General features: G+C 46.2%; 1 protein-coding gene across 3 annotated transcripts in view; it reads right to left on the reverse strand.

The window, feature by feature from the left end:
- Positions 1–25,495, reverse strand: part of ARHGAP8 (Rho GTPase activating protein 8) — a 157,531-nt gene that overhangs the window by 56,187 nt on the left and 75,849 nt on the right. For all 3 annotated transcript variants that reach the window (XM_073621928.1, XM_073621931.1, XM_073621932.1), the window contains exons 6-8: positions 22,117–22,203; positions 20,019–20,117; positions 17,358–17,471 (exon numbers count right to left, since the gene is read on the reverse strand). In XM_073621928.1, coding sequence (XP_073478029.1) covers positions 17,358–17,471; positions 20,019–20,117; positions 22,117–22,203 — 300 coding nt within the window. The remainder of the gene's footprint in view (positions 1–17,357; positions 17,472–20,018; positions 20,118–22,116; positions 22,204–25,495) is intronic.

Genomic DNA, 25,495 nt, shown 5'->3' on the forward strand with positions numbered 1-25,495 from the left:
AGGAGTCAGTACACATCTGCCATCATTTAAAGTATGTCTGATTAACCCCAGATAAACTTCAACTTTTCTAGTAGGTCTTTCCTGACATTTTCTTAGTCCCATTGTTGCAATTATGATGAAGAAATAATACATTTCATAAACTTCAGGTGGAGATGTTAGGTCGGTTAGGCCTCAAAACAGAGACAAAGCCCAGGGCGGTCACATGAGAATTGGTAATTATTAATAATAAATTAATGATTGTTTTTTCTTTTCTCTGTTCAGATTGTCACTACTTTGTTGATGCTGGCTGCTATACACCCTCTCTCTCTTTTTCTCAGTAGCGCAACCATATCGTTATTTTAAATTGGTAATTATGTCGTGTTGATTTTTACCTTATATACATTTGTGTTATCTTAAATATTTACTTATTTATTATTATACAGTTGGATAACTATTTCCCTCGAATCAGTAACCGCCTTGTAGATTTTTCTCTAAAGATTCAATTTTCAATATTTTTCATTTGCATAGTTTCCATGTTATTGACATAACAAATGTCTAATTTTATTTCACATTGTTAACCACTTACTTACCTGCAGTATAATAACGGCTGAAATTGTGAAAAACAGGCATTCTGTCTTATTGTCATTTTTTTACCATTGTTGTGTCATTTCAAAAGGTACTACACTCCCATTTAGCACCATTTAGCAGGTGTTTCAATTGATATTCAAGCTTTTTTTGTAGCACAATTATTTTTATGTAACATTTGTTTTGTCAACCAATCTGTATATAGCTATTTTGTATGGTTATATGTCTGGGAAGTTTATCATTGCTGTGTCATTTTAAAGGTACAACACTCCCATTAGCAGGTGTTTCAGATGAGATTTTATGTAATGTTTGTTTTTGTCAATATATATATATATATATATATATATGTATAAAACTATTTTGTATGAATACATGTCTGGTGAATAAATCTCCTATTTTCAGTCTGTGTTCATATTTGATTGACCCTGTATCTTAAAAATATTATCATTTAAAAATTACTCAAATCATAAATACCGTGCAGGAAAATTATCCTCATAAGCACGACAGCATCCTACAGCAAAAGCCATGGTCCGCAGAGAGCTTCCAAAGCCTCAGAGGGATCTCATTGTTAAAAGGTATCAGTCAGGAGAAGGGTACAAAAGAATTTCCAAGGCATTAGATGTACCATGGAACACACAGTGCAGACAGTCATCATCAAGTGGAGAAAATATGGCAAAACTAGTCAGGGAGGCTGCCAAGAGTCCAACAGCAACATTAAAGGAGCTGCAGGAATATCTGGCAAGTACTGGCTGTGTGGTACATGTGACGACAATCTCCCGTATTCTTCATATGTCTGGGCTATGGGGTAGAGTGGCAAGACAGAAGCCTTTTCTAAGGCTGGGATCAATCTGAGTTGAGAGTTGAGTTGAGTTGCATCTTTATATAGCGCGGTCCTTTACCCTGCAGGGTCCCGATGCGCTTACAAACACATACACATATACACATACTAGGGCCAATTTGTAGACAGGATCTGATTAACCTACCAGCATGTCTTTTTTTTTTGGAGTGTGGGAGGAAACCGGAGTACCCAGAGGAAACCCACGCAGGCACAGGGAGAACATGCAAACTCCAGGCAGATGGTGTTGTGGTCGGGCTTTGAACCAGCGACCCTATTGCTGCTAGATGACCACTACACCACTGTGCTGCACTTAGGCGTTTTTCTGAAAAAAACACCTCCCATTCATTTCAGTGTGACTTTTCACACTGGGGCGGTGCACTTGCGGGACGTTAGGTAAAGTCCTGCAAGCAGCATCTGCCCATTGAAATGAATAAAAAGCGTTTCGGAAAGCGCCGCAACACGGGCGCCTTTAACCTCTTCTTCGGCCTCTAGCGGGTGTTAAAAGCACCCCGCTAGTGGCTGAAAAGCACCGCTAAAACGAACAGCGCTTTGGCACTAACGTTCGGCGGCCCCAGTGTGAAAGTAGCCTTATGAAGAAAAACATCCAAGTCCAGCTAAATTTTGCAAAAACACTTCTGAAGTCTCCCAAAAGCATGTGGGAAAATGTGGTATGGTCTAATAAAACCAAGGTTAAACTTTTTGGCCATAATTCCATAAGATATGTAGCGCAACCCCAAGAGGAGCCGCTTAAGTATGTTTGGTTCCGTGTTCTGCCTCTCAACCCTAAGAACAGTCTCAGCCCCTCTTTGCACACCTGGCAATTAGGGATGAGCCGAACACCCCCCTGTTCGGTTCGCACCAGAACATGCGAACAGGAAAAAAGTTCGCTCGAACACGCGAACACCGTTAAAGTCTATGGGACACGAACATAAATAATCAAAAGTGCTAATTTTAAAGGCTTATATGCAAGTTATTGTCATAAAAAGTGTTTGGGGACCTGGGTCCTGCCCCAGGGGACATGGATCAATGCAAAAAAAAGTTTTAAAAACCGCCGTTTTTTCAGGAGCAGTGATTTTAATAATGCTTAAAGTCAAACAATAAAAGTGTAATATCCCTTTAAATTTCGTACCTGGGGGGTGTCTATAGTATGCCTGTAAAGGGGCGCATGTTTCCTGTGTTTAGAACAGTCTGACAGCAAAATGACATTTGGAAGGAAAAAACACATTTAAAACTACCCGCGGCTATTGCATTGCCGACAATACACATAGAAGTTCATTGATAAAAACGGCATGGGAATTCCCCCCAGGGAAACCCCGAACCAAAATTAAAAAAAAAAAAAATGACGTGGGGGGGTCCCCCTAAATTCCATACCAGGCCCTTCAGGTCTGGTATGGATATTAAGGGGAACCCCGGCCAAAATTTTAAAAAAAAAATGACGTGGGGTTCCCCCTAAATTCCATACCAGACCCTTCAGGTCTGGTATGGATTTTAAGGGGAACCCCGCGCCAAAAAAAAAAAAAAAAACGGCGTGGGGTTCCCCCAAAAATCCATACCAGACTCTTATCTGAGCACGCAACCTGGCAGGCCGCAGGAAAAGAGGGGGGGACGAGAGTGCGGCCCCCCCCCCTCCTGAACCGTACCAGGCCACATGCCCTCAACATTGGGAGGGTGCTTTGGGGTAGCCCCCCAAAACACCTTGTCCCCATGTTGATGAGGACAAGGGCCTCATCCCCACAACCGTGGCCGGTGGTTGTGGGGGTCTGCGGGCGGGGGGCTTATCGGAATCTGGAAGCCCCCTTTAACAAGGGGACCCCCAGATCCCGGCCCCCCCCCTGTGTGAAATGGTAAGGGGGTACTTACCCCTACCATTTCACTAAAAAACTGTCAAAATAGTTAAAAATGACAAGAGACAGTTTTTGACAATTCCTTTATTTAAATGCTTCTTCTATCTTCCTTCATCTTCTTCTTCTTCTGGTTCTTCCTCCGGCGTTCTCGTCCAGCATCTTCTCCGCGGCGTCTTCTATCTTCTTCTCCTCGGGCCGCTCCGCACCCATGGCATGAGGGGAGGCTCCCGCTCTTCTCTTCATCTTCTTCTTCATCCTCTTCTCTTCTTCATCTTCTTCATCTTCATCTTCTCTTCTTTTCTTCTGCGGGCCGCTCCGCATCCATGCATGGAGGGAGGCTCCCGCTGTGTGACGGCGTCTCCTCGTCTGACGGTTCTTAAATAACGGGGGGCGGGGCCACCCGGTGACCCCGCCCCCCTCTGACGCACGGTGACTTGACGGGACTTCCCTGTGACGTCACGGGGAATGCCACAGGGAAGTCCCGTCATGTCCCGTGCGTCAGAGGGGGGCGGGGTCACCGGGTGGCCCCGCCCCCCGTTATTTAAGAACCGTCAGACGAGGAGACGCCGTCACACAGCAGGAGCCTCCCTCCATGCATGGATGCGGAGCGGCCCGGAGAAGAAAAGAAGAGAAGATGAAGATGAAGAAGATGAAGAAGAGAAGAGGATGAAGAAGAAGATGAAGAGAAGAGCGGGAGCCTCCCCTCATGCCATGGGTGCGGAGCGGCCCGAGGAGAAGAAGATAGAAGACGCCGCGGAGAAGATGCTGGACGAGAACGCCGGAGGAAGAACCAGAAGAGCCAGAAGAACCAGAAGAAGATGAAGGAAGATAGAAGAAGCATTTAAATAAAGGAATTGTCAAAAACTGTCTCTTGTCATTTTTAACTATTTTGACAGTTTTTTAGTGAAATGGTAGGGGTAAGTACCCCCTTACCATTTCACACAGGGGGGGGGGCGGGATCTGGGGGTCCCCTTGTTAAAGGGGGCTTCCAGATTCCGATAAGCCCCCCGCCCGCAGACCCCCACAACCACCGGCCACGGTTGTGGGGATGAGGCCCTTGTCCTCATCAACATGGGGACAAGGTGTTTTGGGGGGCTACCCCAAAGCACCCTCCCAATGTTGAGGGCATGTGGCCTGGTACGGTTCAGGAGGGGGGGGGGGCCGCACTCTCGTCCCCCCCTCTTTTCCTGCGGCCTGCCAGGTTGCGTGCTCGGATAAGGGTCTGGTATGGATTTTTGGGGGAACCCCACGCCGTTTTTTTTTTTTTTTTTGGCGCGGGGTTCCCCTTAAAATCCATACCAGACCTGAAGGGTCTGGTATGGAATTTAGGGGGAACCCCACGTCATTTTTTTTTTTTAATTTTGGCCGGGGTTCCCCTTAATATCCATACCAGACCTGAAGGGCCTGGTATGGAATTTAGGGGGACCCCCCCCACGTCATTTTTTTTTTTTTTAATTTTGGTTCGGGGTTTCCCTGGGGGGAATTCCCATGCCGTTTTTATCAATGAACTTCTATGTGTATTGTCGGCAATGCAATAGCCGCGGGTAGTTTTAAATGTGTTTTTTCCTTCCAAATGTCATTTTGCTGTCAGACTGTTCTAAACACGGGAAACATGCGCCCCTTTACAGGCATACTATAGACGCCCCCCAGGTACGAAATTTAAAGGGATATTACACTTTTATTGTTTGACTTTAAGCATTATTAAAATCACTGCTCCTGAAAAAACGTCAGTTTTTAAAACTTTTTTTTGCATTGATACATGTCCCCTGGGGCAGGACCCGGGTCCCCAAACACTTTTTATGACAATAACTTGCATATAAGCCTTTAAAATTAGCACTTTTGATTTCTCCCATAGACTTTTGAAGGGTGTTCCGCGGCATTCGAATTTGCCGCGAACACCCCAAATTGTTCGGTGTTCGGCGAACTTGCGAACAGCTAATGTTCGAGTCGAACATGAGTTCGACTCGAACTCGAAGCTCATCCCTACTGGCAATAGTGTAAGTGCAATGACCAATGAGAAACACACACATCATAATAAAACATGTCTTTACTGCAATCCCACACAGCTACTTCATATACAGAGCCCTGGACATGCATGTGCGTGCTCGTATGGCACCAGTAACTTCAGTCCCTTAGAGAGGGATGAGGTCTTGTGTCTTCAGCTAGCTACTTTCTTTGGTGCACTTAAACTGCTGAATGGCAGAGCAAATCAATACAACTGGCACGGATTACCAAAGAATACAGGATCGTCTTCAGAAAGGTGAATAAGGGCAATGGTGTCTATACAGTGTCTCTATATCTAGGTGGCCTGATGTCCTGTGGCACTACAAGTGTCTCAGCAAGGTGACTAACAGCAATGATGTCTGTATACAGTGTCCATTCAACTCTGTGTGCAGTGTCCTTGTTTCCTGCAAATGGGCAAAAGGCCTCTCACCGATCCTGCGGTCAAGGCCCAAACAAACGTCCTGAAACAGGCAGGCTCTTCTAGTGACCCGACTGGTCACCTTACACTGGAACGCTTCACACCGTTGATGCAGGTGCAACTGGATATGTACCTGGGATCCCCGACTAGCTGTGGAAGCCTGAAACAACACGGTGGACTGACCTGGGAGGCAGCACCTCTCCCCTAAGTCCAGTCCCTTCCCCTGCCTTGTGGTAACTCAATTCCCTCAGGTAAACAAGATGAAGTCTTTGGTTCCTTTTCTCCAGAGCATGCTGGCTCTTGTAGTTCCCTACAGTTCAATCTCAATGTGAAACTTGAGTCCTAGGACTACAGTTCCCTGTATGCTTTGCTCCCTGGTGGTAATCACTCTGCTGACAGGATGTTAAGACACAGAGTCTTAGTTGGCACTAGAGGGAAACAGTCTCACTGCAATAATGTTGCTACAGATATGTTTGGGGCAAAAACAACACTGCACATCACCAAAAGAACACCATACCCACAGTGAAGCATGGTGGTGGCAGCATCATGCTTTGGGGCTGTTTTTCTTCAGCTGGAACAGGAGACTTGGTTAAGGTAGAGGGAATTATAAACAGCTCCAAATACCAGTCAATATTGGCATAAAACCTTCAGGCTTCTGCTAGAAAGCTGAACATGAAGAAGAACGTCATCTTTCAGCATGACAACGACCCAAAGCATACATCCAAATCAACAAAGGAATGGCTTCACCAGAAGAAGTTTAACATTTTCGAATGGCCCAGCCAGAGCCCAGACCTGGATCCGATTGAAAATCTGCGGGGTGATCTGAAGAGGGCTGTGTACAGGAGATCCCCTTGAAATCCAACAGATTTGGAGTGTTTTTGCAACAAAGAGAGGGCAAATATTACCAAGTCAAGATGTGCCATGCTGATAGACTCATACCCAAAAAGACTGAGTGCTGTAATAAAATCAAAAGGTGCTTCAACAAAGTATTAGTTTAAGGGTGTGCACACTTATGCAACCATAATATTTTATATTTTTTATTTTTACTTCCCTCCACCTAAAAGATTTCAGTTTGTTGTTCAACTGAGTTGTACAGTTTATAGGTCACATTAAAGGTGGAAAAAGTTCTAAAATCATTTATCTTTGTCTCTTTTCTTTACATCACAGAAACCTGACATTTTACCAGGGGTGTGTAGACTTTTTATATCAACTGTATACTTGAAAGTAAATGGTTTCCTTCACCAACACAGGGGAATTGCGAGATGTATAGGTGAACAATTGGAGCCAGTGCATTCCTCTGGCCATAATGCACTGAACACTGCATTTATCTACTGTAAAAAATAAAGCTGACATTATTTGTTCTATCTGAAATGAAGCAGGGAAGGACGGAAGTATAACGCCATATGTCCTGACAGATAAGGGGTGATAGCTCACTACTAGCGCTAGCCCCAGCCGCCTCTCTACATGACCTGTCTGCCTAGGGAGAATGATAAATGAAAATTAAAAGAGATCATTTTACATTCTCCAGGAAATGATGGCTTGTTTTCTGTGCCCTAATACAGAATGCACTATTTAATACAGTTTTGTCTGTTGCATCAGACCTTCCATTTAGTTTTAGCAACACCTGCTTCTGTTTATATATCATTTTCTTTTGATGAAAAGTAGAATGTATCTAAGTAAAAATGCACATGGCAAACCAGCCAAACGTTTATTGTGGAACCTTTTTATTTTTTCCCCATTTTGGTGAGAGTATGGAAACGCTAGAATCTCATTCATGGAATTATTTCTGCTGAACTCTCCATTGGGGAGATTTTCCCTCATTTCCTGTTTTAGTGACCACACAGGAAGTGGAGGGGAATATCTCTAGCAGAGCCAACGGCAATACACAGAGTTTCTAGCACTTCTTCCCTCTAGAACAAGGGAAAAAAAAGTTTTGTTTGGAGTCCTACCATAAACCAAAATTGGGGAAATGGTTCCAGCTGGGTGGCTATAATATTCATCCTGACAATCATTTGCAGTTGTCTGGCGCTTTAGCTAGATTATTATAGCTGCCAATATCCTCACGTGAATGTTTTGAGAGACTTGTGATTCACACTTGCCCACACTCTGAACCGGAGCGGTTTAGTGTGCAGGCAGCAGTCCGTTTTGGGCTACAGTGACCTGCGGCAGGGGGCAGTGTGATGTGCGTTTTACTGTATCACACAGTTCCCCTTTTCTTCCTGGGAACTTTACTTGAAGCGTACAAAGTAACATTCATTCATGTCATCACACAGCAGCGCAATGCGTTGTGCTTGCTGTGCAGTGACATGCAGTGCCATCCAGTGATATGCATTATTATGCAGCATGTTTGCATGTTACTGCACCTCACCTCCAGGCTGCATTGTAGTGAAAATAGTGCACATAGAAAACAACTGTTTTCTATGTGCCCTAGCTATTACTGGAGTTCTTCTAGTGCAGAAAAATGTCAGCTACTGCTCTAGTGTGAACAGGCCATTAAAGAGAGCTTGTCACCAGAACACTCATTTCAACAAAAATCTTCCCATACAATTATATGTGAATTGAATGTATTTTATGCAGGTTATTTACCTGTAAAAACCTCTGTGGTGTATAAATCCCAAAGCCCTGAGACTGCTGCTGGGTGCTGCCATCTTGGATGTGATATCAGCAGCCCCAATGGACTCAGAGCTGATACTCTTTAGCACTCTCCTCCACTCCACCAACATTAAAGTGATTGTAAGGGTTTTTTTTTTTTGGCCCCGAACCTTGTCTTCTGGGGTCCCCCAGTGGCTCTCGCGGCTCCTCCCCACATCAGATAACCCCCTAGGAGAAGCGCTTCCCCGAGGGGGTTACCTTGCAGGCGCGCTCCCGAGTCCAGCATTCAATGCCCATAGCCTCCGAATGTATGACTCAGCCCCGCCCCCGGGACCTGCGTCATTGGATTTCATTGACAGTGTGACGAACGCGGGTGTCAGATCCCTGCCCTCCTCGCTAACTCGCGACAAAGGACCGGCCAACCTCACACCACGCTGTCACTTATGTAACAATGCCACTCTCAGCTGCGCCCAGCACAAAGATTTTCCAGCTTGCAGGACCACAATCTAGGTGCGAGCAGCCTGAGAGTGATTGTCACTGGGCTAATTACACAATTAACCCTTTAACTGCCACCACCCCCGTTTAAAAGACCGAGCCGGGGGAGACTCGTAATTTTGCAATACCAATTATAATTTTAGAATAAGCGTCTGCCACACACACTGTCACCACAGACAGGTCTGCTCAGAGTCTTACTCTACAACAGTAGCGCCCTTCAAGAGGCAGATTCGTTTATAGCTTGCATTAGGAGCTTTAGAGACAAGTTTAACACTTTTCAACATAAGGGTTTATTATGAAAAGGTCAAAGTTGATGCAAATAAAATATTTACAGAAAAAAGATGTTTCAAAAAGATAAAGACAATATACAGCCACAAAGCAATAAGGTAGAATTGGGAAGAAAGAATACTTGCAATTAATGTCCAAGGGTTGATCAGAGTTCGATCGATGAGCTAGGTAATTGGTTCTCGACTTGGCAGATGTTTCTTCTTGGATGGTAAAAGGAGAACTGCCCATTGTCTTGGCATCTCCTCTTTTCTGTCAAATCAAAGGGGGTGTTGACAGCGACCAGTAACCAATCATCTGGTCATCCTGTTTTAGGGGTTGGTTGCTGGGAGGTGTCTACACTCATGACCATGTCCCAGGTCGATATTGTGATACCTATTGATATATCTGCATCTATAGTGTTTACAGACTGCAAATATCCATATTATTGTTCAGCGTGAGATTTCCTTCAAAACAAATCTAAACATGCCATATCTATAATGTATAGTCTGCTTAGGAGATATAAGTGGTACCAGTGGTTTCCCATATGACCTGACATAGGGGTGTCTGGACTTGAAACGTTCCATATTATCTGAGGAAGCTAAATATGTCCAGTTTATGGCTGTGCGATTACTAAGTCAGAAGTTATGAAACATGCTGAAATTTCATACTTATTCTAGTGAGGTGTATTCAGAAAACTTTACGACCGAGGTCTGTTTGGTCTCTGAATGGGGAGGGTGACAATTTTACGACAGGCCTGAACACTGCCCTTACAACAAATGTTTTTACTGACCTAACCTGGTTCTGTTTTCTCTGTTGAGATAACCTTTTCTGTTGAACTTAAAAAGCTTTGAATTCCTAAGATGGGGAGGACGGAGTTCAAAGTTCTCTGTGAGGTTACATGGTTAGCCAAACTGTCATGGCTACTTCCACACAAGATGGCAGCTAGCTACAGCTTTTCATGTCCCGTACTTGATATCGTTACACCTCCCCCCTTAGGTGGTTGCATGGGAGGGAACTACAATTTCCCTCCTGACGCAACCGACTCCTGCGGGCTCGGCTTGTCGTGACAGCCCATCAGCATTGCCATGGGCGCTGCCTTTCTTATGCTGGATGGTGAAATCGTATTGCTGAAGAATTAGGCTCCACCGAAGTAGTTTGCCATTCTCCCCAGCAACACGATTTAGCCAGCTCAAGGGATTGTGATCCGTGATCACAGTGAAGTGCCGTCCATAAAGGTACGTTTGTAACTGCTGGAGAGCCCACACGATCGCAAGACACTCCTTTTCGATCGTGGCATATGCTACTTCCCTGGGAAGCAGCTTCCTGCTCAGGTAGAGGATGGGATGCTCCTCTCCGGCCTCGTCCACCTGGCTCAGGACTGCACCCAATCCAAAGGCAGAGGCATCCGTCTGCACAAGGAAACGGCGGGTGAAGTCTGGAGCCTGCAGCACAGGTGCACTGGCCAGCGCCTCCTTCAAGGCCTGAAATGCCTGCTCACATTCTGGTGTCCAAGACACCACCTTGGGCAGTTTCTTTTTGGTTAGGTCAGTCAGAGGTTTGGCCAGGCTACTATAGTTACATACAAATTTCCTATAGTAGCCAGCGGTCCCCAAGAAAGACATAACCTGCTTTTTGGTTTGAGGGGTAGGCCAGGCCAGGATGGCCTCAACCTTCCCTGTCTCAGGTTTCAGGGTACCTCCTCCTACCTGGTGTCCCAAGTACTGCACATCAGTCATGCCAATCTGACACTTACTGGGTTTTACAGTCAGATTGGCAGCCGTCAGTTGGTCCAGGACCTGTGACAGGTGCACCAGGTGTTCTTCCCAGGTAGGGCTGAACACGGCGATGTCATCCAGGTAGGCTACGGCAAAGGTTTCCAGCCCCTCCAGTAAGTCATTCATGACTCTCTGGAAGGTAGCTGGGGCATTCTTCATCCCAAACGGCATGACGGTAAACTCGAACAATCCGAATGGGGTGACGAAGGCCGACTTTTCCCGAGCCTCAGGGGCCAGAGGAATTTGCCAGTACCCCCTGCTCAGATCCATGATTGTTATATAACGGGCGGCCGCCAGCCTATCTAACAACTCATCAATCCGGGGCATGGGGTAGGCATCTGCAGTAGTGATGGCATTCAGCTTCCGGTAGTCCACACAGAACCTGGTCGTCTGGTCCTTTTTGGGAACCAAGACTACTGGGGACGCCCAGGCACTGTGGGACTTCTGAATCACCCCCAGCTGCAGCATTTCCTCCACCTCCCTTTTCATGTCGGCCAGCACCTCCAGGGAGACGCGATAGGCCGATTGTTTAATGGGGGGATGTGCCCCGGTGTCCACCTGGTGGACAGCGAGGTGTGTCCTCCCAGGTTTTCCCGTAAACCTGCTACCATGTACTGCCAGCACTCGCTTCAGTCCAGGTACCTGGGTGGGGGTAAGATTGGAGTTTATCAGGAGTTCTGAGTCTACCTCCCTGGTGTCTGCTAGCAGGTCCAGAAGTGGATCAGCCTCCTCGGGCTCTGGCCTGCTGCAGACCGGCATGACATAGCCCATGCGCTCATGATGGGCTTTGATCATGTTAACATGAATGGCCTTCTGCCGTCTACGCCCTTCTCCCAACCTGACCAAGTAGGTGACATCATTCAGACGCTGGGTGATGGTGTACGGGCCTTCCCATGCTGCTTGGAGTTTGTTCTGCCGCAGGGGAAGCAGAACATACACCTTCTGACCAATGTCATAGGTCCGCTCCCTAGCATTACGGTCATACCACTCTTTCTGCCTGGTCTGGGCCTGGGTCATGTTCTCCCGCACCATTTCCACCAGCGTCTCCATTTTATCTCTGAATTTTAGGACATAATCCACAACAGAGACCTTTGAGTCGGCAATCTTGCCCTCCCAGTTCTCACGGATTAGGTCCAGGGGTCCTCTTACCCTCCGTCCGTACAAAAGCTCAAATGGCGAAAAGCCTGTGGACTCCTGAGGCACCTCTCTGTAAGCAAACAGCAGATGAGGCAGATATCGTTCCCAGTCCTTACCCTGGGAGTGCACAAAGGTGCACAACATTTGTTTCAAGGTTCCATTGAAACGCTCGCACAAACCGTTCGTTTGTGGGTGATAAGGACTGGCCATGATATGCGTCATCTGTATTTTCCGACAGAGAGCCTGCATCAAGTCGGACACAAACTGAGGGCCTTGATCGCTAATGAGCTCAGCCGGGAATCCCACTCTTGTGAAGATTCCCAGCAGAGCATCAGCGACCTTGTCTGCCCGGACGCAGGAGAGAGCCACCGCCTCTGGATAACGCGTGGCATAGTCGACAACTGTAAGGATAAAACGTTTGCCTGAACTGCTAGGAATGGCCAATGGCCCAATGATATCCACTGCCACCCTCTTAAAAGGTTCGTCAATCACAGGCAAAGGTTTTAGCGGAGCCCTGTGTACATCCCCTGCCTTGCCAACTCGCTGGCAGGTAACACATGACCGACAGTAGTCAGCTATGTCAGCGAGCATTGTAGGCCAATAAAAGTTATGTATCAACCGCCCTCGGGTCTTAGTGATCCCCAAGTGCCCTGCGAGGGGAATCTCATGAGCCACTTTTAGCAGCTGTCCCCTAAATTGACTGGGTACAACCAGCTGCCTGCTACCTAGGTCAGCCTCATTCCCCTCTGCGGGAATATTTTCTCTGTACAGTTTACCTTTGTCCCAATAGACCTTTTGTTTGTCATTCTCTGCAGGGGGGCGATCAGCTAGACTCCTGAGCTGTGTTAGTGTTTGATCTGTCTGCAGTGCTGTTTCAAAGGCGGAACAACAGGTCCCAGCCAGCAGTCCTGTGGCAAACATGGACAGCTGCTGAGGCTCAACAGAGGTGGAGTCCACTGGGTCAGAACAGGGAGAGGGCCCAGAGACCTCCTCCTGCTGTTCTGCGACCAGGGCCTGCACCTCGGCTGCCTTTGCAGCACTGCGAGTGACCACCAGTACTGGCAATGCATCATCATCATTATCATCATCATCATTATCATCATCATCATTATCCTCATCATCATTATCATCACATTTAACCGTTATCAGTTCAGCATCATTGAAACATACATCAGTTACCTTCACTGGCAAGGGGGCCTCCTCTCCTGTCTCTGAAGAAGGAGGACCTTGCACTTCCACTCCACCCTCCCCCTCCCTCTGTCCATCTACAGGTTGCCCAGATATTACCCCAACATCGGTAAACAGTACCTTGGGAGGTCCAGAGAGATCCGTGGGAGCATCTGGGGTGCTTTTAGCAGGGGCATAGTATGAAACAAGGGTACCTAAATCAGAACCCAACAACACCGCAGTGGGGATCTCCTCCGAGACACCCACCTCTCTCATCCCACTCCTGGCACCCCAATCAATAAAAACATAGGCACGGGGTACACAGGAACGGGTCCCCCCAACTCCGGTGAGGGTAAGGAACTTCTCTGGGATGATGTCTGTTTCTTCTATAACCTCTGGTCTGACCAATGTGACTTCGGCTCCGGTGTCATGAAAGCCTGTTACAGTCCGGTGGCCTACGATGACTGGCTGCAAGTTGGCATTGGTTCCGGGAGGTTTCCCACTGACGAGCAGCACAGCGGAAGGGTTGCTAGCCGGATGGCCAGGTGATGTCGTCTTCTTCTGCTCAGGGCACTGCGTCCTGAGATGTCCGGCTTCCCCACAGTTGTAGCATTTGCGTTTGTCAGTTAGGAAGGCCTTGGCTCCAGGAGTTACAGGTTCCGGCCGCTGAGGAAGTTGTTTGGTAGGCAGAGGAGGGGTTGCCGTGTGCGATTTCCCTCCTTTCCAGCCATTCAGAGGAGCCTTGCGATGGTCAGATACCCGAGAGTGGATATAGGTATCTGCCAGTTCTGCTGCTGCTTTGGCAGAGGCTGGCTTTCGCTCCAGCACAAACTGTCTGACGTCTGTAGGACAGATGTGCAAAAATTGATCTGCAATCATAAGATCTTCCAGGGATTCAAAAGAATCGGCTTCCAAGCCTTTAGTCCACTGCCGGAATGTGGTACGTAAGCGACCTACCACATCCATGTATGAGTCCCCAGGCCCCTTTTGCAAGGACCTAAAACGCTTCCGGTACACTTCCGGGGTTAGCTGAAACTTTTGGATGATTGCAGCTTTTAGGGCCGCATAATCGTCGCACTGTTCTTCTGATAGTTCGACATAAGCATCCAGGGCCTTGCCTCGTAGCCCTGGTGTCAGGTACCGGGCCCATTGTGCTGGGGGGAGATGGTACTGACGGCAAGTTTTTTCAAACGACAGTAGATACACGTCAATGTCACTGTCCTTTTCCATAACTGGAAACTTGGCTGCCGGGGTCACTGGCAGAGAGGCATCCCTGTGCTCTAGGGATCCGAGGTTCTGAGCCTGTCGCTGCTGCTGGAGCCTAGCCATCTCCAGTTCGTGCCGACGATCAGCCTCCCTCTCAGCCTGGCGTTCCTCTCGCTCAGCCCTGCGTTCCGCAGCCTCTCTCTCAGCCTGGCGTTCCAGAAACTGCAGGTACACCACAGGATCCGTCTCCCTGAGGTTTTGTAGAGTTTCTTGCATTTGAAGAGAGTCTATGATGGTTTCAGGCAATCTGATGCTAGCCTGCTCTTGTGATGGCTTGGAGGTAACAATCCGTGGTATTCCAGTGTCAGTCTCTGCTTGCCCATCTGGTGAGGCCGCCTCTGAACCACTGGGCTCTGGAGTAGCGGAAACCCTTTCTGGTCCAGTTTCCCCCAGGTTCTGGTCTGCACGGATATCAAACTCCTGTAAGGCATGTATCAAGCCTTCACGATTTTTGCCACTGACATCAATTCCTCTTTCTGCGCACTCAGCAGTCAGTTCATTCTTGCTCATCTTTTTATATGCTGATAACCCAGACATTTTGCAAGCAGAAGAGATAGAACAGAAAGAAGAGATAGGAAGAAGGTGTAGGAAGGAGCTGTTGCTGTATGTCTCTCTTGAAAAAATAAAAATCAAAAAAAAAATATGCACCAGCTTGTCTCTAAGGACTGTTTCCACAAAGGTTACAATCCTTCAGTGCAGAGCTAATTCCTAACAATGCACTGAATGCTCTTAATGCGAAACTATCCCGCTACGCTGCCAGCCAATATGTGACGAACGCGGGTGTCAGATCCCTGCCCTCCTCGCTAACTCGCGACAAAGGACCGGCCAACCTCACACCACGCTGTCACTTATGTAACAATGCCACTCTCAGCTGCGCCCAGCACAAAGATTTTCCAGCTTGCGGGACCACAATCTAGGTGCGAGCAGCCTGAGAGTGATTGTCACTGGGCTAATTACACAATTAACCCTTTAACTGCCACCACCCCCGTTTAAAAGACCGAGCCGGGGGAGACTCGTAATTTTGCAATACCAATTATAATTTTAGAATAAGCGTCTGCCACACACACTGTCACCACAGACAGGTCTGCTCAGAGTCTTACTCTACAACAGTAGCGCCCTTCAAGAGGCAGGTTCGTTTATAGCTTGCATTAGGAGCTTTAGAGACAAGGTTAACACTTTTCAACATAAGGGTTTATTATGAAAAGGTCAAAGTTGATGCAAATAAAATATTTACAGAAAAAAGATGTTTCAAAAAGATAAAGACAATATACAGCCACAAAGCAATAAGGTAGAATTGGGAAGAAAGAATACTTGCAATTAATGTCCAAGGGTTGATCAGAGTTCGATCGATGAGCTGGGTAATTGGTTCTCGACTTGGCAGATGTTTCTTCTTGGATGGTAAAAGGAGAACTGCCCATTGTCTTGGCATCTCCTCTTTTCTGTCAAATCAAAGGGGGTGTTGACAGCGACCAGTAATCAAATCATGTGGTCATCCTGTTTTAGGGGTTGGTTGCTGGGAGGTGTCTACACTCATGACCATGTCCCAGGTCGATATTGTGATACCTATTGATATATCTGCATCTATAGTGTTTACAGACTGCAAATATCCATATTATTGTTCAGCGTGAGATTTCCTTCAAAACAAATCTAAACATGCCATATCTATAATGTATAGTCTGCTTAGGAGATATAAGTGGTACCAGTGGTTTCCCATATGACCTGACATAGGGGTGTCTGGACTTGAAACGTTCCATATTATCTGAGGAAGCTAAATATGTCCAGTTTATGGCTGTGCGATTACTAAGTCAGAAGTTATGAAACATGCTGAAATTTCATACTTATTCTAGTGAGGTGTATTCAGAAAACTTTACGACCGAGGTCTGTTTGGTCTCTGAATGGGGAGGGTGACAGTTTTACGACAGGCCTGAACACTGCCCTTACAACAAATGTTTTTACTGACCTAACCTGGTTCTGTTTTCTCTGTTGAGATAACCTTTTCTGTTGAACTTAAAAAGCTTTGAATTCCTAAGATGGGGAGGACGGAGTTCAAAGTTCTCTGTGAGGTTACATGGTTAGCCAAACTGTCATGGCTACTTCCACACAAGATGGCAGCTAGCTACAGCTTTTCATGTCCCGTACTTGATATCGTTACAGACAGCAGCGGGAGCCAATGGCTGCACTGCAATCAATTTATCCATTCAAGAGCTGAGAGACAGCGCGTCCCCGGCGGGTCAAATTCCAGGGCTCAGGTAAGTAAAACGGGGGAGCTGGGGGGGCGGTCACTGCCAGGTGTTTTTTCACCTTAATGCATAGGATGCATTAAGGTGAAAATACACAAAGTTTACAAAGCCTTTAACCACATTAAAGGTTATGTAAGAGGGTGAGCAAAGGGGCAGAGGAGCTGGGCCAGCACACACAATAATTAGACACTTGCAGAAGTGGAAAATGATATGACACGCAATGAGGGAGGGGGCGGAGCTAGAAATTTTTTTTATTTTTTTCTATTTTTAGAGCTAGAAAATTGACTCGAATAAAAAAATCACTTGGAATGAAAGAACCTTGCAAGTAAATGCTTGATTTTATTTGTACTTTTATCTGCAATTTTTTCGTTTCAGACATCGTCTCTTTAAGGAGTGCGGTAAAGTGCCTAAAGTAGTTGTAAACTCTCACTGAATTATATTTAGCCCTCTGTATTTTCAACTATTGACAATTTTTAAGACAAATGCCTATTTTCAGCTCTATTACATTTCAGTGTTGCTGATCTGCAGTCACTATATTGTAAAGTGAACCTATTACTGTGCCCAGTATGAATAGGTATAGAAGCTGTCCGATTTTCTTCCTTTCCTAGAGTTGCCCAATAAAACATAAAACACTTTTTATGGTTTCATTTCTAGATCACTGAAGACAAAAGTGGTGCAAACAGCCCATGCAGAGATTCTACAACACAATATCAGGACTTCAAAACACAAATAGAAGTGGTGGACACTCACTACTCCAGGCTGACACCAAACTGTTGTGTAGGGAGCGGCGGTCGAGGTGGAGGAGGAGCTTTTGTAACAGGTGCGGCTTTTCCTTTGTGTTGGAGGCGGAGCTTTTCATCGTGTCTGGAAGGTAAGTTGTGGGTTAAACGCTGACATTTCATCTGTAAATTTGTTCTCTTTGCACTGCAATAAAACCCATTTGACCGATCTTTCTCACGTAGGGCCGCTCTGTTTTTATCCCAGAACTTGTTCACATGTGCTTTCCATATCTGATCACCATTATTATAATATTGTTCTTTTAAGCAGGTTAAACTCACCTACCAATATTCAGTTCATTTCTGACAGATTGTCTAATAGAAGCCCTGTCAAGTTACTACTGCTTGTAAAAAGTCTAATGAGAGCACCATACCAAAAATCGAAGAGTCCAAAATCTGTTAATACTAGTGTTGGTTTATAACAAGGAAAGAGCCAACGCGTTTCGGGGACACAAACATCCCCCTTCATCAGGGCCTAAAATATTTTGGGAGCTTGAAATCAGGACACAGTTTGGGATGAATAATGAAAGTGGTAGGCAGACAGAGCACACTTCGAACCTGTTGAGACCTAGGTAATACACCTACTAGACTTATCCAGCCGTCCATTATGTTACTACAGGTGGGTGACGCCACCTAAAGTGATTGTAAACATTCGATTAAAAAAAAAAAAAAAAATCATGTCTATACTTACCTCTTCTGTTTGCACAGAGTAGCCCCCATCCTCCTCTTCTGGGGTCCCCCCAGTGGCGCTCCTGGCTCCTCCTCTTCATCGGGTGCAGGCTCTTACCTGAGTCCCACTGCTTCTGCATCCATTGACTCAGCCCCACCCCTGTTACAGCTTTTGATTGACAGCAGCAGGAGCCAATGGCACCTGCTGCTATCAATCTGTCCAATGAGGAGGGCAACAGTGTCTGGAGCTGCTGAGCTCGTGCACATCGCTGAATCAGATCGGGCTCAGATAAGAAAAAGGGGGGGGGGGGGGGTTCTGGGGGGAGCTGCAGCACAAAAGATTTTTTATCTTATTTTTACCCCATGCCTTACAAATGTGTTACATGGCGACAAGTTGGAATGAACCAAGTGTACACTAGTAAACAATTTGGGACACTTCCTTTCTTGGTTTGCTGCTCTCAAAGTTTTTACATGTTGATTTAAAATTTTAGGTCCCCTGGAAATGGGGCTGCTGTGCTCTACGTGAACTTGACTGACTTTCTACAACCATGAACATTTGAATCCAGTGCCTTAGAGTGGTTGTAAACCTTTACATGCAGTGAAGTGACTGGCCTCAGGTGATACACAGAGATTAAACAAATCCTCCTACATAAGCTGTCTCTGTTTATCTGCAGTCTCATATTCTCTACAGCTCTTCAAAATGTATACAGTTTTCAGAAAGCAGGGGATGGGGAGCTGAAGTTACAATCTGAAGAGGTCAGTGAGGACAGCTGATTGGAGAAAAACATGTGATCAGAGCTGAGGCTCTCAATCACAGGTTGTGTGCCAGAGGCTCCCTCTCTTGTCGCTTTTTTTGTGTCAGGAAATTTTGTCAGAAGTGCTCTGGATCGGGACTAGTGCACACTATGTTCAGATTTCATGTGTGAGGTTTACAACCACTTTAAATATACACATTACTGGTTTTTACCACTGTCTGTCTCTTTTGGGGAGACTTCCTTTCACTTTCTATGAGAGATTCTCTGTTACCAGGATAGGAAATAAAGGTAAATCTCCACAGTGGGGTATAATGGTTTTAGAATGAATTAAGTATCTTAAGATACACCTTAATGAACTGTCTTATGGGGGAACTTTACTCCTAAAAGCATCAAGATGGCGACACAGGACATGCTGTGTGGCATCCAAACAGCGTATCGCAGCAGCACAACTCTGGATTTGCTGTGTGGGTGAGTATGTGCTTTGAAGAGCACTACAAATGGTGGAAAAACATGCAGTTGGTTGGTGCAGTGGTAGTTGAGTATCACTTTAACCGGTTCCCGACCGCCTTGTGTACATATACTGCTGCGCGAAACCCCGTACAGGTGCGGGGTTCCTTTAAGAGCCACCGGAGGGGAGCGCCCGCTGCACAGCAGGGGACCCAATGCGCGTGGCCAGCGGTCGTGATTGCGTGCACGAGCGCCAGCATTGGGATTTTTGTGTAAAAAAACACACAAATCCCTATGCTGTCAGAGCAGAGAAGACATGTCGTTTGTTCCTAGTAAGTAGGAACAGCGAAATGTCTCCTCTCCTACTCAGTCCTATCTCCGTACAGTTAGAACACACATTTAACCCCTTGATTGCCCCCTAGTGTTAACCCCTTCCCTACCAGTGGCACTTACACAGTAATCAGTGCATTTTTATAGCACTGATCGCTGTATAAATGTCAATTGTCCCAAAAATTTGTCAAAAGTGTCCACTCTTTCCGCCGCAACATTGCAAATTTTCCAACAACCCGATTCGAGATAAGTCAATCATTGGATCAACTTATCTGGAACGGGTATTGCCATGGATGGGTCGAAAAATTCAGATGGCCCCTGCTGAATCGATTTAACTTCATTCCATCTATGGCCAGCTTTAATCAACAATCACCCCATGCTAATGTACATACCTTGATATGCCCCATAGTATATTGTAATATTGCAGAACTTACTGTAACACTTCCTGTGGAATGACGAGACGGTTAAATCGGAGATGCTCTCGAAGGTCACTTAGGTGGTTCATGTAGGAAACTTTCTTGCCAAACTTGTGACTGAATTAAAAGAGAACATTACTATTTAAGAAGACTTTAAAACTAAAATAAAAAGCGTAGTGGTGAAATCACAATCTATTAAAACCTGAAAATATAAACAAAACTACTTATCTGTATCTGCTGCAACCCTAGAAAGTGACATTTTTTTTGGTAACTCCAGGCAAATAGTATACTGCTGAAATACTTATATGAACTGTGATACTGCCAAAGGATTTGTATTTTTGTCCATCTAATCCTGAGATTCAGGCAGCTCTGTACAGCCAGGAGACTTGACTTTTCTCATCATCAGGTAAGAAAAAATGCCAGGTTACTTGCACTTTACAAAAAGCACCAAAAATGGACAAAAGCAGACATGGATAATTGTAAACCTGGCCTAATTATTTTATTGAACAATTCCATAACTGAATAAATGATGTTTGCTTTATATCTGCTTGGAGTTCAGCTTTAAAGGTTTGGAGTTGTTATAAAAAACAAACATACTCACCTCTGTGCTCCAGCATCAGTGTGATGTTGCAGCTGTCCCCTGCCAGCTCTAAGCCTGTGAACTGAGCGATCACATGATGCTAATTGCTTAGTTCTTGGTCAGCTCTGAGCAGAGAAAGGTGACCACACTGGACTGTGACTGTGGTGCCACACTGGAGAGGGGGCGGGAGTGGCTGGCTCCAAATCTTAGCCACGTGCTGAGAGGCTGAGCCAGCTGCTGATCAGCCATCTGGGTGGATCCCGACAATATGGACAGGATCCTTCCAGAGCCTGGAACGGCTCTGTGATTTTAGGGGACAGCAGGCTTTAGCCCGATTGCTAGACAAGAGATCGGGTCTGTGTAGAGTCATCCTTTAGGCTGGGTTCACACTGATGCGAATCAGATGTGGTGATGATGCGAATTTTACTGCATCCAATTCGCATGATAGTGTGGTGGTCACGGTCTGAATTGCAGAAGGGTCCTGTGCGTCTTCTAGTCCATTATAGGTGCAAATTTGGGCCAAAATTCGGATCCGATTTGCACCTGAAACAGTGAATAGACATGCACCGGACCCCATGCTGTTGCTGTAAGCCGTGGCCCTAGCTAGTGTAAACCCAGCCTTAATATGGCACCATAACAAAGGCAATGTCTGTGTCAGACAAATTTCTTGAGTTATTTTTATCAAACGATGCAACGTGAAATTCCTATACAGTGACCAATTTATCAGGTGCTCAGCGCAGTCAGATGAATACATTACATATAAAGCTTGTCAGTTTCTGCAAATCTAATTCACCGCAAGGAGAGCTGCATAGGAGATGAAAGGTAGGAACATTGCATCGAGGATTTGGAGGCTGAGTGCAGAGAGAGCTTACGATAACTATCACGCCAAATGCTTATCACCGAAAAACTTAATTGCATACAAATTTGAGGCACGGAAAATTATGCGGGAAGTTTAGAATTTCCTTTCTGATGCTAAAAGAAAATCTGTAGAGAACATATAGCAAAAAGTATCATGTTGCTCAATAAGAATTAAAACCCATTTCAAACTCATGCATTTTTTTTTTCCCGGCAGAAGCTCTGTCAGGTTCATGTAGCCATTGAGGAGATTTCCCCTCATGTCTGTGTGGTCACTGAGACAGGAAGTAAGCAAAATCTCCACTTTAGCATGCAGTGCAGGGAACTGCATGTGATTTTCAGCAGTAACTGCACCACATTCCTGTTCAAATCACATGCGAATCTTCAGCAGTGCGATTTGAGCCGTTATTCCGTATGGCTCAAATTGCACTGAATTAGAACCAAAAACATGCAGAATCCTTTTTTTGGTCGCACCAGAATCGGATCCCACTGCGCTTTGCATACTGATATTGGGGTGTCATTAACTTAATATACGCACCCACATTGATTCGCATGAAGCATGAATCGCGTGCGAAATACATGCGGAATTCGCACAGAACTCGCTGTGAATTCTGCACCGTGTCAAGTGTGAACCGGGGCTAAGCAAAATTGAACCTGATAAAATCAACTGCGTTCACTCACCTTATCACCGGCTTGAATATTTTCCACAGAACTTTGATGAAGTTAGTTGGATGCACAACATAAAGCGCCTTTAGATTCTTCTTATACCTGTGGAGGAAGAAACAACTTCTCAATATTTATGTCAAGCCAAATATTTTGTTCTAGTTTTGGATAGAATGCAGAAAGATTAATACACCTGTTGGGTTTCTACTGCTCCCTGAGGCTACATTAGAGAAATTTCCCCTCACTTCCTGTCCTGCTTACAATGGAAGTTAGGAAAAATCTGCAACAGTGATGACATCAAAAAATGAAAAAACATTTACCATGACCGTAAACAAATAACTATAAATACACAATAAAGTAAAAAAACACAAAGACTAAGAACACTTAGAGCCTGTTCAAGCCAGTGAGCTATGCTGAGCACACGGCTGCTGGTTAGCACTGGGAGACACAGTGCCAATGCGAGGTTCCCAGTAAATCACACGTTTTCCTTTTTTCTTCTTCTTTTTTTCATAATGTAGCTGTCACGGAACGTCCCACACTCCGCTTGAGTGCTTCCGTCATATACCACTTCCTCCCAGTCTGTATACAGATATCAGATATTCCAACCTCTCTGAGCACAAAACAAGACGACACTTGCTTGTTGCTAACATGAACTCACTTTTTTTAGAATCAAAATTACAAGACTTTATATGCCGTTGGAACCTCCTCTAACAATACAACTGTAACCTAATTAACCTAATTAACATGAGCTAATTAACTTATCCTTTATACAGCCTAGGTGACTGAGACATGACCTTTTGCCCAGACTGAGTTATTTATCACAGGACATTTTCTCACAATAGCAGCAGCTCCAATAGGAGTCGTCCCGTCTCCTACATTGTATAGAGGACAATGTGATCAGCTCATTCAATTAACATAAACACAGGTAGTTGGAGTTGATGACACCAGCATCTCCTCACAGGATGTGTCCCAACAGAATGAATCAGTCTTATCAGCAGGGGGCTGCTGGAGGAATCCCCCTCCCTCTTCAGGGACACAAATCCACAGCAAGGAGTCCCCAACAGAATCAAACAACATACAATATATACATATATACACGACTGAGTCCGATTAGTACAGTTCAGACTGGATTTCTCATTCACCTCACAAAGAGTATTGTTCCATTGAAAATCCAGGGCCCATATTCAAAAGGCAACAGGCTTGCATTCAGTCCTCTCCAACAGCCTCTGTCCCGGCTAGGTCTGTCACATTTCTCCCCTTTCGGCAGGAGACTAACACAGGAGGAGACCCCAGACGGGTTGACTCCGAAGTTAATCAGTAGTTCCAGTCCTCTACTGCCTGTACCCACACAGTACCCCAAACAAATTGTTCTAAACAGAGTATTACTCACCCAGCCAACCTCTGCCTCTCTCAGAGAACATATCTGCCGCTGGGGAGAGGCCTGGACTGGCCCTTCTCACTGGAATCTTTTCTGCCGCTGGAGAGAAGACAGGGGGACTGGGCTCACTCCATCATGCTGTTGGGGATCTGGGCCGACTGCCCAGCATCCCTGGAGTATACAGGTGGAGACTGAAGTACCATCCACCTTCACAGGAAATCCATCTCCTGTTAGTTGAGGGCAGAGTCCAGCAGTACTCGGCCCTGTTGCCAGCCCTTCTGCTGGAAACCCCACACCATCTGCTTTGGCTACCTGTTGGGGAGGGAGGCCGACTGCCTCACCTCCCTGGAACTCTGTAGTTGTTGCCAGTGATGGCCAGAGGTTGGTAGCACTCTGCCCGGTTGCCGGTGCTTCAACTGGGGAAGTTCCCTGTAACTGCACAGATACTGCTGTTGGTGCTGGGCAAAGCACAGTGAAGTTTGGCCCCAATAGCAGCTCTTCTGCTGGAGGCTCATCAGGTTGTTCTTCCTCAGCAGAAAAGTCTATGAAATCCCCTACCTCTATAACTGGTGTCTGTGGATAGAGGTTCACCATCTCCTGTCCGTGGAACTCAGAAGATGTCATCAGTGCTGAGCAGAGCGCAATGAAGTTTGGCCCTAATCCCAACTCTTCTGCTGGGGGCTCACCCGATGGTTCTTCCTCAGCAGAAAAGTCTATCAAATCCCCTGTCTCTGCAACTGGTGTCTGGGGATGAAGGTTCACCATCTCCTGTCCATGGAATCCAGAAGATGCTATCAGTGCTGGGCAGAGGTTAGCAGAGCTCTGCCCTGTTGTCAGCACTTCAGGTTTGGGGATGGCAATCTCCAGATTTTCCGCTGCAGATTCTCTGGCATGCTACTGGACAGGCACATTCCTCCATCCAAGATCATCCCATGCAGAAACAGGATCATCAAGGTCAGTCAGCACTTGCTGCATCCGCCATAAGACCTCTGCCTCCCTAGCTGTGGGGGCAGGTTGGCAAAGCACACTATTGCTCTGCCACATTGCCGACTCTTCAGCCAGGATTTCAGGGTTGTCAGCTGGTATTTCCTGATAGTCCCAGGCAAAGGGAGCCCAGCCCTGGCACTGAGCAATGTCTAGCAGCCGTCTGTAGGCGATCTCTAGCTCCCATTCCTGAATGGCCAGAAACTCCAAATCTTCCTGTGCCCAGTGCACTTCCGAAATGTTCAGTAGCCCTTCTCTGAAATCCATGATTTTGTCCAACCGCCACTCCAAATCACTCCCAAAGTTAGAGTCCCCTGTCAGCTTCACATACAACAGTCCCAAGCCTCCGTAGCTTAAGCCTTCCGTTGGGCTGTTATCCGCTATCCAGGGACATGCTTGGGATACATGCCACCGGAGGGCTCTGTAGCTCTCATCCAGCTTTATCTCTGCCCAGACCAGCCTGCTTAATTCAGCTATCTGCTTTTTCTCCCAAAAACCGCACCCGCAGTCCGTACTGCGACCAGTACCTTTCCTCGATGGAGGGGAGAACTTTTCCCTGGTGTCACTGCTCACGGGCTAGAGCTTCCTTCCAGAGTTTGCAGCGAATAGAATCACACCATCCCAGCAGGACCTCCTCCGATACTGGTCCTCTGTGCTGTATCTGCATCTCTCGCAACCTCCTTCTGAATTCCTCATCCATGGCGGCTGGTATCTGTACCTCTCCTCTCCTGCTATCTGGACCTTGGATCCAGATGGAAGTTTGGATGTCCCAGACTGCAGGAAGCTTTCCCGCTGCTTGCCACCAATGTCACGGAACGTCCCACACTCCGCTTGAGTGCTTCCGTCATATACCACTTCCTCCCAGTCTGTATACAGATATCAGATATTCCAACCTCTCTGAGCACAAAACAAGGTGACACTTGCTTGTTGCTAACATGAACTCACTTTTTTTTAGAATCAAAATTACAAGACTTTATATGCCGTTGGAACCTCCTCTAACAATACAACTGTAACCTAATTAACCTAATTAACATG

The sequence above is a fragment of the Aquarana catesbeiana genome, linkage group LG03 (genome assembly GCF_042186555.1).
Source record: "Aquarana catesbeiana isolate 2022-GZ linkage group LG03, ASM4218655v1, whole genome shotgun sequence".
NCBI lineage: Eukaryota > Metazoa > Chordata > Amphibia > Anura > Ranidae > Aquarana > Aquarana catesbeiana.